Source organism: Balaenoptera acutorostrata, chromosome 1, assembly GCF_949987535.1.
Source record: "Balaenoptera acutorostrata chromosome 1, mBalAcu1.1, whole genome shotgun sequence".
NCBI lineage: Eukaryota > Metazoa > Chordata > Mammalia > Artiodactyla > Balaenopteridae > Balaenoptera > Balaenoptera acutorostrata.
The window spans coordinates 99,038,963-99,054,581 of record NC_080064.1 but is presented as its reverse complement, the minus strand read 5'-3'; the positions used below and the strand labels follow the sequence as shown (position 1 = coordinate 99,054,581).

The 15,619-nt window shown below is 36.1% G+C and overlaps 1 protein-coding gene across 4 annotated transcripts in view; it reads right to left on the bottom strand.

Moving 5' to 3' along the window:
* The window catches only part of RAP1A (RAP1A, member of RAS oncogene family), a 77,885-nt gene that overhangs the window by 14,157 nt on the left and 48,109 nt on the right, over window positions 1-15,619 (bottom strand). For 2 of the 4 annotated variants that reach the window (XM_057547873.1, XM_007169404.3), the window contains exons 2-5: window positions 8,982-9,065; window positions 5,660-5,728; window positions 3,538-3,594; window positions 363-503 (exon numbers count right to left, since the gene is read on the bottom strand). In XM_057547873.1, the coding sequence (XP_057403856.1) occupies window positions 363-503; window positions 3,538-3,594; window positions 5,660-5,728; window positions 8,982-9,038 (324 nt within the window). In that variant the 5' untranslated portion in view covers window positions 9,039-9,065. The remainder of the gene's footprint in view (window positions 1-362; window positions 504-3,537; window positions 3,595-5,659; window positions 5,729-8,981; window positions 9,066-15,619) is intronic. The other 2 variants (XM_057547893.1, XM_057547887.1) reach the window with 1 other exon arrangement.

Genomic DNA, 15,619 nt, shown 5'->3' with positions numbered 1-15,619 from the left:
TAATGTTCTCTGAACACTGTTTCTGACACAGCCACCAACTTTCCAAGCCCAACTGGAGTCCCCCTTCTTCTACCAAGTACTCTTTGATTCTTCTTTCTCCACTGCACTTATGACCCACATAGCACCATGTAGGTCATAAGTGCAGTAGAGAAAGAAGAACTTTACAAACGTGTCCTTCTTTTCTAACCATCTCAGCATATTATCTGTAGGTAAATTTAGAAAGCTGAAAAATGTTTTTGGTCACCAGGGCTCTTAGGCGCATGGTAAATACCCTCTAAATCCTCTACTGATAGAGAAAATGGACACTTTTTATTTGGCCACAGAGAGATGGCAGTATGCTATATAGAGAGAGAAATACTTACATCTTCTGTGTCCTTAACCCGTAAAATCTGTTCTCTCAGGTCTTGTAAGTCATTAAACGTGGACTGAGCTGTAATAGAATATACTAGTGCAAACCCTTGGCCATTCTTCATATACAAATCCCTCATCGCTGTAAATTGCTCCTATAATAAAAAATATGCAATGATAAATATGACTTCTTAAATGTATATTGAAACAGTTTAAATCAGAATAATCACAAGTGAGCTACTGAATTTTTTTTTTTTATGTATGTATGTATGTATTTATTTATTTTTTTGGCTGCACTGGGTCTTTGTTGTTGCACGCAGGCTTTCTTTAGTTGCGAGTGGGGGCTGCTCTTCGTTGCGGTGCACAGGCTTCTCATTGCGGTGGCTTCTCTTGTTGCGGAGCATGGGCTCTAGGCACGCGGGCTTCAGTAGTTGCAGCACGCAGGCTCAGTAGTTGTGGCTCGCGGGCTCTAGAGAGCAGGCTCAGTAGTTGTAGCGCACAGGCTTAGTTGCTCCGTGGCATGTGGGATCTTCCCGGACCAGGGCTCGAACCTGTGTCCCCTGCATTGGCAGGTGGATTCTTAACCACTGCGCCACCAGGGAAGCCCTGAATTCTTTATTACATGTTATCATGAGAGGAAACATAAGACGTGATACATGGTTTCTGGAAAATTTGAGATGAATGTTCCTGTCCCCTCCGTACATGACTAGAAACAACTATAGAATTAGAAGGGAAATCTTAACCACTTTAATTTGTTTCTGTGTGTGTGATTTAGAAAAACTGTATCTAGTTCCCTTTTATATACAGATTTTAATTATTTTGGTGCTACAAAAGATGATGTCCAAGGTAGGGTTTTTGGAAAAAAGAAGTCCAAGTACTGAACCCTGAGGCCCTCCAACATTAAGAGGTTGGGGAAATGAAGACAAATCAGGAAAGGAGATTTAGGAGTAACGAATCATACAGGGAGAAAACCAAGCAAGTGCTGTTTCCTAGAAGTCAAATGAATAAAATTTTTACAGATAAGGATAATGATCTACTGAGTCAAAGGTTGCTGAAAAGTCAAGGAAGTTGAGGATATATCCGAGGGATTGATTATGAATGAGAGACCATGGACTTGAAGCTGTGTAAAGAGGGGGTTGAGGATATGAGGGATAATCAAAGATGTTAGATTTAACAGACTGCAGATTACAGTCAGGTTGAAGGGTATGAAAGGAAGTGAGATGGAGAAACAAGAGATGGTTAGTAGAGAGTAGGACACTTGAAAATGAGATTTAAGATGGTATTATGTTACTGGTAATCATATAGTCTAGGGTAAAGACCACGGGCATGAATGACTGAAGCAGGGTAGAGGTCAAGGAACTGAGAGGCCAAGCTACTGGATCATCTATATTACCCGTAAAAATTCTATTTGGATACTAAAATCACCAAGAATTCGGACTAAAGCAGTGTTGGAGAAAGTAAGCAAAAATCCTCAAGGAGTAAGGAGTGATCTAGAACAAGATCAAAGAGCATCAACTACTTTCCAAACGTTATGCAAGGCACTGGGGACAGACAAGTAAACAGAAAATTACAACACAGCATGCTGAGTGCTAGGATGGTAGAAATACAAGATATTTGAGAGCACAAGTGAAAGATCTCTGCAGAAGGGGAAAATTTTCTTAATTTGGACAAGAGGAGGAAGAAACAATGCCCTCACACTTGTGGAGTCTGTGAAAGGAAGAAATAGAAAGTATTTTTTTTTTTTAACTGTTGGGGTCTTTGGGAACAAAGAATTATTGCTGATTCAGAAGCTAGGAAATTTGGGGGTTGGGAGAAGTGGCAAGAGGGGGAGATCTCAATTCAGCTGATATAAGAAAGAAGGAGTTCCAGTGATCCAAAGCTTCCTGTTGGAATCAAGATCCATTTTCCCACAGAATAGAAAAATATGGTATAATTCGTACTCTAATTGCTCCAGTATGCTTAAGTTTTTTTGATCTGAAGCTTTCTCACCATTTATAAAATTATAGTGGGAATATTTGTGCTGAATTTTAAAACAACTTAAAACATTTAAGAATACCCTCCATTTTAAAGCTAGGAATTGCCTAATAGGTAAAGGCTATGTATATGGAGAAAAAAAAAAGAAAAGAAAGTCATTTAATGTGTGCATTTTTTGTGGTAGTATAATTGTGGCAGAATAAAACCATCATTAATTAATTAAACAACTAAAAAGGTGATGACAAATGAAGACAATGAAAATAAAAGCAAATACACAGAGCTCATACTATATAAAAGACATTTTGTGCCAAGTGATTTATAATCACTATCTCATTTGATCATTATCAGCACCCTATAATGTACTAAACGTCATTATACTCATTTAAGCATGTGAAAAATGAGGCTCAAAATAATCCTAAAGATTTTTGTCAGGACACACGTATCTGTCACCAGTCCCTTGAGATGTTAAAATACTATTAAAAAGCAAAAAAAGTTTTTTAAATAAATGAATGACCATGGTGTCAAGAGTTAGTCTTGGGGCTTCCCTGGTGGCGCAGTGGTTGAGAATCTGCCTGCCAATGCAGGGGACACGGGTTCGAGCCCTGGTCTGGGAGGATCCCACATGCCGCGGAGCAACTAGGCCCGTGAGCCACAACTACTGAGCCTGTGCGTCTGGAGCCTGTGCTCCACAACAAGAGAGGCCGCGACAGTGAGAGGCCTGCACACCGCGATGAAGAGTGGCCCCCGCTTGCCGCAACTAGAGAAAGCCCTTGCACAGAAACGAAGACCCAACACAGCCATAAATAAATAAATAAATAAATAAATACAACAAATTAAAAAAAAAAAAAAAGAGTCTTATTTAAACCCAGAGAAATATCTATTTTAACTAAAATTCTGTATTTAAAATACTTTCCTTTTGTTTGTTTGTTTAAAGCACTAAGAGCATAATCCTTACCTCAATACAGGGAAAAGAAACTCAATACACAGATTCTGTAGGTGAATGCAACATACAATTTAATAGTGATATGTGGGCATTAAGTACATCATAGATAGTTTCACGCACATAAGAAAATTTAAGAAGCCCTACATTTAGAGACTTAACGTTCTTAATCAGAACAAATGCTTTTACTCACAGGAATCATTCAGGTGACCAAAAACTGTTCACAAATGAAAATCTGTCCCCCCCGCCAGAAAAAAAAGAGAAAACATCCTTACTGTTCCTGCTGTATCCAGGATTTCGAGCATACACTGTTGGCAGTCTACTTCAACTTGCTGTTAGGGTCGGGGTGGGGGGTGGAGGGGGATGAAAAAGTAACATCAAAATGTCAGTCTGTTTTCCTCCCACCTCTTCACTCAAAGTCCTTATTAACAACTACAAAGCCTTTCTCTAGCAGTTTGCTGTATTGGTGGAGACCAACTTGGTACTACAGTAAAGAACAGGAGGTCTCAAACACATTCTATTAATAATACAGAAGCTGGGACTGTTAATCCTGAGTTTAGATATTTTTCTGACCACTATGAACTCTTGAGTAATGATTTTTGTTATTATTAGAAGCCAATGGTCATATTCTGCAATTTAAGAAAAACTGCAACAAACAGGTATAGTTCTAACAGGGGAAAAAATGTATAAAGTATGTATATTTATATTATCTTCAAAACAAAGCACAAAAGTATTAAGCAGCTCAAAACACAGCCAATATCTGGGGGTAAAGAAAACTTTGCCAACTTACCAGATTCAAGTTGTCAAAGTTTTACTAAAATATGCCCCAAATTTAATACAAAGGAAATTTTTAATTTAAGAGATAAAGGGAACACAATAACACTGAACCCATATAGTTCTCAAGACTTTAAAAAAAGGTACTTCTTTGGAAAAGCTGTGTGTATAAGGTGAAATTTCATATACTGAATTCTACTTTCCCAGGGCTTTATAGAAGAGAAGGTTGGCCTAAAGAAAGTATCAACTATTAGCTGTAAGGAAAATTTTTAATAAAGAAGGGATTAAGAAAAGTGCTTCAGCATTCAAGGTACAGATCTCCGTTTGTAGTTAAAGCTTTAACCAGCAACTTATTTGGGGGAAATTTCAGTAATGCAACATGGTCTTCTAAAAATAAACCTATTAACCTAAGGACTATTTTAAACTCTGCTTCTGTGTCAGATCAGGAATTGATGAGGAGCACCACAGGTGGATCTACAAACTCACTGTCTACCACTTATGGGGCAAATGTGATAATAACCTGCGCAATCTGTGAATGGGCATGTTCAATGAACAATGAATTCGGTCTGTAGTTTCTCAATATATATCACAATTTTGTTTCCAATTTACAGATAATGAAACTGCTCTGCCAGTAGGCTTGATGAACTTAATTCAGCAAAAGTTATAGCACTATTTAAAGGTAAATTCTAAAACATCTACCAAAGCAATCCTTTCTTATTTGTTGAAAGGAAGGTTAATCTTTTTGGGGGGCAGTGGAGTATATCGTTGGTTACTAGGCTTTCTTACAACACTGTCTCTTCCCCCCCATAACATACCTGGGAAATAAAATCATGAAAATTCTCCACAATTCTAGCTAGTCTTATAGTTAAATAAAATAGTATTTTTTGTCAAGACCAACTATTAAATTTTTTTTTCCTTTTAAATAAGCTTTATTTTTTAGAAAGCAGCTTTTGGTTCACAGCAACACGAACAGAAAGTACGGAGTTCCCATACACCCTTTTCCTGCTCCCTGCTAGCCTCCCCGACTATCAGCATCCTGCATCAGAGCGGTACATTTGTGAGAATCAATGAACCTTCCTGTATCAACACATCATTATCATGCAAAGTCCACAGTTAGCAGTTTTACTCTTGGTGTTACACTTTCTATGGGTTGGGACAAATGTACAATGTCATGTATCCACCCTTATAGTATTATACAGAATCCAACTCTTTAACCTTTTACAGTTTAAAGATGAAATATTTTTAAAGTTATTATACAACTAAACAAAAATAACTTTCAGTTACTGTATAACTTCAAGCATAAAGTGTTCTTAATTTTAGTTCACAAAGAGTAATCAAAAATATACCTATTTATATGCAATTTTTCTACATTAAAAGAATTCCCACCAGGAAAATGTGTACATTAAAGAACAGATTACTAATCAGTAACAGAACATGGAGTTCTCTATAGCTAATAAGCAGTGTTCTACGAAAAGTATTTTGTCTTGGTGAAACTTTTAAAAACAAATACAGAACATCTGTATCATTTCTCAAAACTATTTTCAAAAAAGCAATTCCATGGATCAAGTTTTAAAGTCATAAGAAACTACCTGTAAGCATGTGTATAAAAGTTTCATATTTTACCTTTCTGTAGGAATCTTCTATCGTTGGGTCATATTTTTCAACAAAAATTCCCTGAACAAATTGAACTGTCTAGAAATTTAAAAAAAGCAGACAAAAGTTAAGGACTTAAAAGAAAAATCAGCCCTTCTTAAATGTTACTTAACTTAGCAAAGTGGTAAAGGTTAAATGTAATTATATGAAAACTCTGGGTAAACATGCAAATGTGAAGTGTCATTATTTTTCAATATAAGGATACATTCATAATTAAGAGTACACTTATGAAAGGTGGTCATGTTAAAAACTGTAAGCAATGCTGCTGCTGACATTACACTGTTAAAATAATTATTATATTAAGTTTTAAAATACAATGAAGATACAAATAAGGACATGGATTCTAATTTACTAAAATGTGAAAATTCATCAGTATTAAAACTCCTATTATCCCTCCATGTATCTATAGCAAGCTTTATCTCATACCCTCAAAGGAGAGAGACAAAAGGTTGTAAATTTTAAAAAGTCTTGAAACAGTCTTTCTAATTGTGGGGGAAAACAGAAGAGGGAATTAAAATTTTTCGAGTTTATTAAATTTATAATCACATTCAAATTTCATATTCACCCCAGAAGTAGGTATTTTTCTGATTTGCCAGCTGAGATTCAAACATATGCCTTCCTGATTCCAAAGCCTTACTCTTTGCACAAGGAAACATCACCTACTCATCTTTTTCAGATCATCTACTTTTATCTCTACAATTTCTATAAGCAAAGACGGGAAACTAGGTATTTTACCATTCAGTAAATGAAAAGAAGTACAGAAGATGGTTGTGAAATATTTCCTAGATAGCTTTAGAACGGGGTCTGGTACATCACTGCCTAAAAGCAAGGGTAAGAATGTGGACTGAGGTCATTCACACTTCAATTAGCCAGAGGAATATTTTATACACTATTTTAGCTTGAATTAAATAGATTAATTTGAATATAGTAAACTTCTTCAACTATCTATAATGGTGGTTCCATTTCCTCAGCTCTCATTTACTCTTCAACCCACCCTAGGATGGTTATGGCATCATCACCTTACTGAAGCTGCTTTTATCACATCCAGCTACTCTGCTACGACTTCTGAGCAGTCAAGTAAAGGTACACTATTTACATTCAAGTACAAGATACATTCTTCTATGCTGGATCCTCCAATCCTACCTACTCTTTAAAGGTTGAGAGGTACTCAGAGCCCAGTCCTGAGTTCTCTTCTCTCTCTAGTCTCTCCCTAGACAACCTCGTTAATTCCTAGGGATTTTTAATTAATTTATTTATTTTTAAAAGGTAATTCATGGACATAGGACAAAATGCAAAAGACACAAAAACATATGTAATGGTAACTAATTCTATTTACCACCTTTTCCAATTCCACTCCCAAGGAAGTAATTGACATGTTATCTGTAGCTTATTGAACCTTGCAAAAATAGCCTCTGTTCTTTTATAATATCTCCCCCCTCCTTCTTCCTTTCTTATAAAACACATATGGTACTCTACACTGCTTGGTATCTTTTTCCTCCTAAGTAATACAGCTTAGATATCGTTAATTATCAGTATATACAGAGCTGCTGCATTCTTTTTAATGGTTTATAGTATTCTACTCAAAATACGTATTAAAAAGTTATTTAGCCCCTACTGGTAGACATTTAGGTTGTTTCCAAACTCTTGCCACTGTAGAGAATGTTGTAATAGACATTCTTGACCATGTCATTTTGTATATGTGAACTTATGTGTGGGATACATTTCCAGAAAGGGACTTGCTGAATTGAAAGTTACATGCATTTAAAATAACAGATACCAAGAGGGAAGAGATATGGGGATATATGTATATGCATAACTGATTCACTTTGTTATAAAGCAGAAACTGACACACCATTGTAAAGCAATTATACTTTAATAAAGATGTTAACAAATAAAAAATAATAATAATAATAAAATAACAGATACTCGCAAACATTCACCACATAGGTACTAAATTACACTCCTAACAGTAACGTAATTCCCATGAAATAAATACCATAGATATATTCATGGCAACCCAAATCATACCACAAGTCTCTCTTTTAAGCTATTATCTTGAGGATCTGATTCTTTATTTGATGTATTTACTCGAACATCTCACAAGCACATGACATTTGACATGACTCTTGATTTTCACTCTCAAATCTGCTCATTCTCCAGTGCTTTCCTTCTACTTCTTTAATGGTCCATTCATAAAATCAGTAGCTCAACTGTGAAATTTGGGAGTCACCCTCAACAGCTCCTTCTCTCCTAGTCCCCATATCAATCCAGCACTAAGTTAATTGTCAATTCTACCTCCTATTTAACTCTCAAAACATCTACTTTTCTCTTCTTCACTGCTAATATAAGCTTCCAAAAAAATAATGTGGTGTATTGCATTAACTCCCAACTTGTTTCCCACATCTTCTCTGCCTGTCTTCTAAATTACTCTTTATAGAACAAAGTGCTCTCTTTAAAACATATATCCAGTTCTGTCACCACCACCACCCTCCAAAAACCCTACCCTCAACAGCTTCTCATTGTCATTAGGAATAAATTCCAAGTTCTTACATGGTCTTCAAGTCATGATCTGGCCCCTGCTTATCTCTCACCTCATTTCCCTCTACTTTCTTCCCAGTTCACTCCTATCCCAGCAACTGTGACCCTTCTCAGTTGTTCAAATGCTAATTTAGGTTCCCTTGTCATAGGAGTCTCTTAACAATATATACTTTTCTTTCAAAGTACCTCTCTCACAATTATAATCAAGTAGTTCTTTGATTAATTGTGTATTTATTACATCTCCCCCACTATAATGTAAGCTCTGTGAGGGAGACTGTGACTGTTTTTGTTCACTGTTGTAACTTTAGAGTCTGACATTGTAGAAGCTCAATGAACACTTACTAAATAAATACAGCATGTGTACAAAAAAATGACCTTTATTCCACTTAAGTCTGGGATGGGGGTAGGGTAGGACTTACTCCACTGGTACTTGTAATAATCAGTCTCCCACACTAGAATGTAAGTTCCTTAACAGTGAAAACAATTTTATTCCTCTTTGAATCACAAACACTAGTGCTTAACATAAAACAGGTAGCCAATAAATATTTGATAAATCAAAGAATGAATGAGCCACCATTATAAAACTACACATTCATGGTTACTGAATGAGTCCTTGTACCCTGGTAGGCCAGATATTAGGCATATAAAAAATACCGCTACCTTTTCTCTTGAGTGACTAGAAGTTGTAAAGCAAGAAAATATCACCGTTCTTCTTGTATTATGTTAATTAATTATAGTTAGGTGGCTAACTTACCAGAGCAGACTTCCCCACGCCTCCTGAACCAAGGACCACTAGCTTGTACTCACGCATGATGTGGTCTTTTTAAACACTGACAATCTGGAAAAAAAAACAAAAACAAAAAAACAAAGATTAATAAACATGCTAAGAATAGCCTAAGAATGTAAAACTGTTACGTAAAATAACATGAGATTTTGTTTTTGTTTTTTCCCTTAAAACTATCAAGAGGAAGACAGAGGCTATACAACAAAACCATGTATATTTTAATATAAATTTATAGGACCACTGCCAGGCATTTTAATTCATTACAGATTATCTTTGACTAGTCATCAATCATTAGCCTGTTCATGTTACTTTGTATTTGATCAGAAAATAAGATGAATAAAACTAGTAGTTATAACTATAATCACGAGCCCGACTCTTTACGAAGCTATCACTTCAACTTACATACTTTTTTGAAAAGTTCACTCATGAGCTTTAATATAATGAAAATGCTATTTTATCTGCTTAAAATATCATATGTAATTCTATACTGTTTTGCTCATTATTGTATTATTGGTGAACCACATAAACTGTTACCTCAAATATTATTATGATACAAATGGGAAAATGTAGATGAAATTGTTAAAACTCTGTAGGTAGGTACTGCTGGTTTACTTCATAACGCCCAAATTGCTGGGATGGGGGGGAAGAAATATAAACTTTATTTTTTATCTCCATGATTATCTTAAAAAGATACAAAAGAATTTCCAATGGCCATGATGGTGTAAATAGGAATGAACTTTCCATCCCACAATAAACAGCTAAAACACCAAACAAAATATGTGAAACAACTGTTTGCAGACGTCATTGGACAATAAGCAGTATAGCACTGGGATCTCTGAGAGATGGGAAGGAAATGAAGTGAGACCTACACCTGCCCTGGCTTTCTGCCTAGAGGTTCTTTCAGATTGTGATGCAGGGAGAAAAAACTCAAGCAGAGAAGTTACCAGAGAAGTGAGAGTTATGCACAGAAAACTCCAGAAATTTGCACAGGGGTCCACCTGAGTCTGCGGCCAAACACTAAGCCAGGCACGCAGGATGAAACTCCATGAGGTAAGGCAAAGAATAAATAGGAATCTGTAAGCTGAGCAATTCCCAGAGTGCTGGGAAATATTGACATTCTGACCAGAAGAGTCTTCTTTGTTGAAAAATAGGCAATTCACTTGAAACCCCAGAATATTCATACTTAGTACAGGAGTAAACAAACCCTAGAGTAAAAAGTACTCTACATGCTTCCTAAAAAGGCTTAAAAATAAGCCTCAAAAGGACTGAGTCAATCCACAGATAACAACTGCCTGTCAGAGCAAGTCCAAGATTTTTTTAAAGAAAAAAAAAATTCCACCATTCAACAATATAAAATTTTCAACGTCCACAGCATCCAATAAAAATTAATAGACACGTGAGAAAGAAAGAAAATATGACCTGAAACTAGGGTGGAATGAGTCAACTGAAACAGTCCCAGAAGTGAGATAATGGAATTAGCCAATGAGGACTCTAAAACTACTATGATAAATACGCTCAAGGATTTAAGGAAAATATGAGGAGAGAAACAGTAGACATAAAAGAACCAAAATGAACTTCTAGTGTTCAAAAACAGTATCTGAAATGGAAATATAACCAGATGGGATTAACATTATATTAAATATTGCAGAAGGAAATTTCAGAGGAACTGAGATGAAGATAGAAAAAAGTTGATGAGGAGGAGGGTAAAGAGTGGGGAGATGGAAGGGGAGGGAGAGAGAAAAGAAAAGGAAGAAGAAGAATAAAAGAAGAAAGAAGAGGAAAACCACAGCTATCAAGTATATGTGTGTAACTGGAATGGGGTGGGGGCGGTTTGAATAATAAAATAAATAATAAAATACTTTCAAAATTTGATAAAAACTATAAATCCACAGATCCAAGAAACTCAATGAGCCCTCTCCTTAGTATAAATACAAAGAAAAGCACAAGGCACAATAATCAAATTCCTGAAAAGCTGTCAAAGAGAGAAAATCTTACAAGAAGCCAAAGGAAAAAGTTTAGCTACAGAGAAACAAAGTTAAGAAAATATGTAGACTTTCTCAAGAAGCTATGCAAGACAGAAGAAAATACATCTTCCAAATGCTTAAAGAAAAATATGGTCAACCTAGAATGCTAAATACAATGAATATATCCTTCAAAAATGAAAGTGAAATAATTTTTTTTTCAGATCCAAAAAAAGAAAGAAAAGCTGGGGGAAGAAAAAAGTTCACCAGCCTGCACTTTAAAAAAGCAAAAAAATTCTTCAGGTGGAAGAAAATGATAACAATGGAAATGTGGATCTACATAAAGAAATGACAACTGGGGCTTCCCTGGTGGCACAGTGGTTAAGAATCCACCTGCCTATGCAGGGGACACGGGTTCGAGCCCTGGTCCAGGAAGATCCCACATGCCGTGAAGCAACTAAGCCCGTGCACCACAACTACTGAGCCTGTGTGCCACAACTACTGAAGGCCGCGTGCCTAGAGCCTGTGCTCTGCAACAAGAGAAGCCACCGCAATGAGAAGTCAGTACACAACGAAGAGTAGCCCCCACGTTCCACAACTAGAGAAAGCCCGTGTGCAGCAACAAACACCCAATGCAGCCATAAATAAATAAATAAATAAATTTTAAAAAAGAAAAACAAAAAGAAATGACATTACTAAAGAAATAAAAAGTACCAGAAATGGTGAGAGTAAATCTACAAGACTTTTTTGGCCTCTTAAAGCAAAAATAACAATGTACCACCGGGTTTACAACATATGTAGAAGTAAAATATATTACAATAACAGCACAAGAAAGGGAAGGGAACTGGAAGTATAATGTTCAAGGTTCTTACGTTATATCTGGAGTAGTATATTATTTGAAGGTAAATAATTATATGTTAAAGATGTATACTGTATATCCTAAAGCAACCACGGGGGTGGGGGGGGGGATGGGGGAGAAGAGGCATAGCTAATAAGCCAGTAGCTGAGATAAAGTGGAATACTAAAAAAAAAACAAAAATCAACTCATCCACAAAATAGCAGGAAAAATACAAACGAGCAGAAAAGAACAAAGAAAAGATGGGAGAAATACAAAACAAATAGGATAGAATTAAAAGGCAACCACATCATTACATTAAATGTTAAATCATCTATTCTAATATCCAACATTCAAATTCAAAGGCAAGACCTAATTATATGTTGCCCTCAAGAAACAAACAAATACAGGAAAAGTTAAAAGTAACATTTATTGATGACAAAGTCACAGTTGGTGCTTATATTACCACTGTGGTATGTTGCCTGCATTCAAAATAGAAACAAATACTCAATTTCATTTAGAGGTTAGTTAAAAAAAAAGTATCTTGGGAATTCCCTGGCGGTCCTGGGGTTGGGACTCAGCACTTCCAGTGCAGGGGGCACATCCCACAAGCTGTGAGGCCGGGCCAATAAATACAGGGTTGGCCAAAAAGTTCCTTCGGTTTTCAGGTAAAAATAAAAGACACATTTTTCATTTTCACCAAGAACTTTATTGAACAATGAATGTATTCACTGTTTTGTTTCACTACCTTTTGCCATTTTTCAGGCAACTTCGTAATTCCATCTTCCCAAAACTTTTTATCTTTTTGAGCAAAGAACTGTTCCAGGTACCTATTACAGTCTTCCAGGGAATTGAAATTTTTTCCATTAAGAGAATTCTGTAAAGACCGAAATAAATGGAAATGTGAAGGTGCAATGTCTGGTGAATATAGCGGATGAATCGTAACTTCCCAGCTGAGCTGTAACAGTTTTTGCCTGGTCATCAAAGAAACATGCGGTCTTGCGTTATCCTGATGGAAGATAATGCGTTTTCTGTTGATTAATTCCGGATGCTTATTGTCGAGTGCTGCTTTCATTTGATTTAACTGGGAGCAGTTCTTGTGGGAATTAATCCTCTGGCTTTCCGGAAGGAGCTCATAATAGAGGACTCCCTTCCAATCCCACCATATACCCAACATCACCTTCTTTGGATGAAGACCAGCCTTTGGTGTGGTTGGTGGTGGTTCATTTCGCTTGCCCCGCAATCTCTTCTGTTCCACATTATTGTACAGTATCCACTTTTCATTGCCCGTCACAATTTGTTTTAAATAACGGAACGTTTTCGTTACGTTTAAGTAGAGAATCACATGCGGAAATAAATACCGTCAAGAAGGTTTTTTTCGCTCAACTTATGTGGAACCCAAACATCAAAGCGATTAACATAACCAAGCTGGTGCAAATGATTTTTAACACTTGATTTGGATATTTTGAGTATGTTGGCTATCTCTCACGTGTTATAACATTGACTGTTCTCAATTAATGTCTTGATTCGATCGCTATCAACTTCAACTGGCCTACCTGACCGTGTAGCATCGTCCAGCGAGAAATCTCCAGCACAAAACGTCACAAACCACTTTTGACACGTTTGATCACAGCACCTTCTCCATATACTGCACAAATCTTTTTTTGCGTTTCAGTTGCGTTTTTACCTTTCTTCAAATAATAAAGCATAATATGCCAAAAATGTTGTTTTCCTTCTATCTTCAATATTAAAATGGCTACACAAAAATTCACCAATTTTGATGTCTTTTTTAAAAATGCACGTTGATATGACAGTTGTCACAATACAATCTAACAAAATTGTTTCAAATGAAGTTAAAGACAACTAAGCGCTACTAGAGCCATCTTATGGAAAACAACGAACAAACTTTTTGGCCAAGCCAATCAATCAATCAATCAAGATGTATCTCCACCCCCCACCCCCCCGCTATACAAGTGCTGGGGACCCTAAATTATGAATCCCTACGTATTCTAAGCAGTTAGCATTTTAGGTTACTCTAGTCAGACTATTCTCAAACTTTTTGGTTTCAGGTCTTCTTTACACTCTTAAGAGCTTTTGTTTATATAGGTTCTCAGGAATGGATGTTAGATTTTTTTCAAATACTTCTCCTGCATCTATTGATATTACATGGTTTTTCTTTTTCTTCTACCAATATGACCACTCTTACCGCTTCTGTTCAACACTGTACTAAGCTATGTATAGTAGGTTCTAGCCTATGCAAAAGGAAGAAGTGAAACTTTTTTCATAGATGACATGATCCTGTATGTAGAAAATCCTAAGGAATATACAAAAAAGCTACCAGACTAATAAGTGGCTTCAGGATAAAAGACTGATACCAAAAAAAGCAATTGTATTTCCATATACTGGAAAAGAACTGGAAATAAAATTTTTAAAATACCATTTACAATAGCATCCAATAAGAAATAAACTTATAAATAAATACAGGATAGCTTTTTAATGGAAGTTACATAAAAGATAAGTGAAAAACTGAAGAGGAATGTTATAGGTGTGTAGGAAAGGGCATGCTAAGCAGAGGAACAGCTTGAGTAAATTCTCCAAATTATTAAATACAGAAGATTTAGGGAATACCACATAGCTCAGCATGGGTAAATCACAGGGTTTAAAAGTAAGGTATGGAAAATGAAGCCGGATATGGAGACTGGGTTATGCTTGCAAAGGCATTTGCCACATTAAGGAGTTTACTTTTTATCTAGTAAGCAATGAGGAGTAAACAATGATTTCTTTTTGTAAAAGTCAAGTTTTATTACTTTCCTTTTTTTAATATTTGAATTTTATTTTATTTATTTTTTTAAACAGCAGGTTCTTATTAGTTATCTATTTTATACATATTAGTGTATATATGTCAATCCCAATCTCCCAATTCATCATCACAGATGTAGAGAACAAACGTATGGATACCAAGGGGGGAAAGTGGCAGGGGGAGTGGGGTGATGGTGGTGTGATGAATTGGGAACAATGATTTTTTTTAAAGTTATATATATATATTCTGGAAAGATAACTGATAACAGTATATAAAATAGACTGAAGGAAAGAGAGACTAGAGGGGCAGGGAGAACAGTTAGGAAGCTACTGTAATAGCTCAGGTGGAAAATGACACAGGCCTGTATAGTAGCACTAGGGCTGAAGAGGGGGCAGTGGTTTACTGAAGGTAAAACTGACAAAAGACTCCGTAGCTGACTAGAGGTTATTATTAAGGGGAATGAAGAACAGTCAAGGATAACTCTTAGATATCTACCTTGGGCAAATTAGGTGGCTGGTGGCATACCTCCAATTAAGACTGGAAATATAAAAAGAAGGTTTAAAAAGAAAGTTAATGCTTTCTGCCAAAAATTAAGTGTGAGATTCCTATGGCAAAAGCAGGTAGATATCTGATAGATACATCTGATAGATATTTAAAAATCCAAGTCTGGAAGCTCAGTAGAAACCAATGGGTTGGTACGACTTAGGAGTTGATGTTATAAAAGATGGTAGTAGTTGAAATCATAGCAGATGGTTGTAGTTGAAACCATAGTAGCAGATGAGATCAACCAAAGAGAATGTATTTATTCAGTGGAAACAGAAGAAAGCTAAGAACTGAGCGCTGAGAAACAACTACATTTTGCTACATAGATGGACAGGAAACCTGAGGAAAAAGTGAGGTAGGAGAGGTTTGTGCTGGATACTAGTAATCCTATACCTCTATCTGTATCAAATAATTCTTTCATTTCTATGGGGAAAAAAAAGCTGTTAAACACAAGAGCATGTATTTCAAC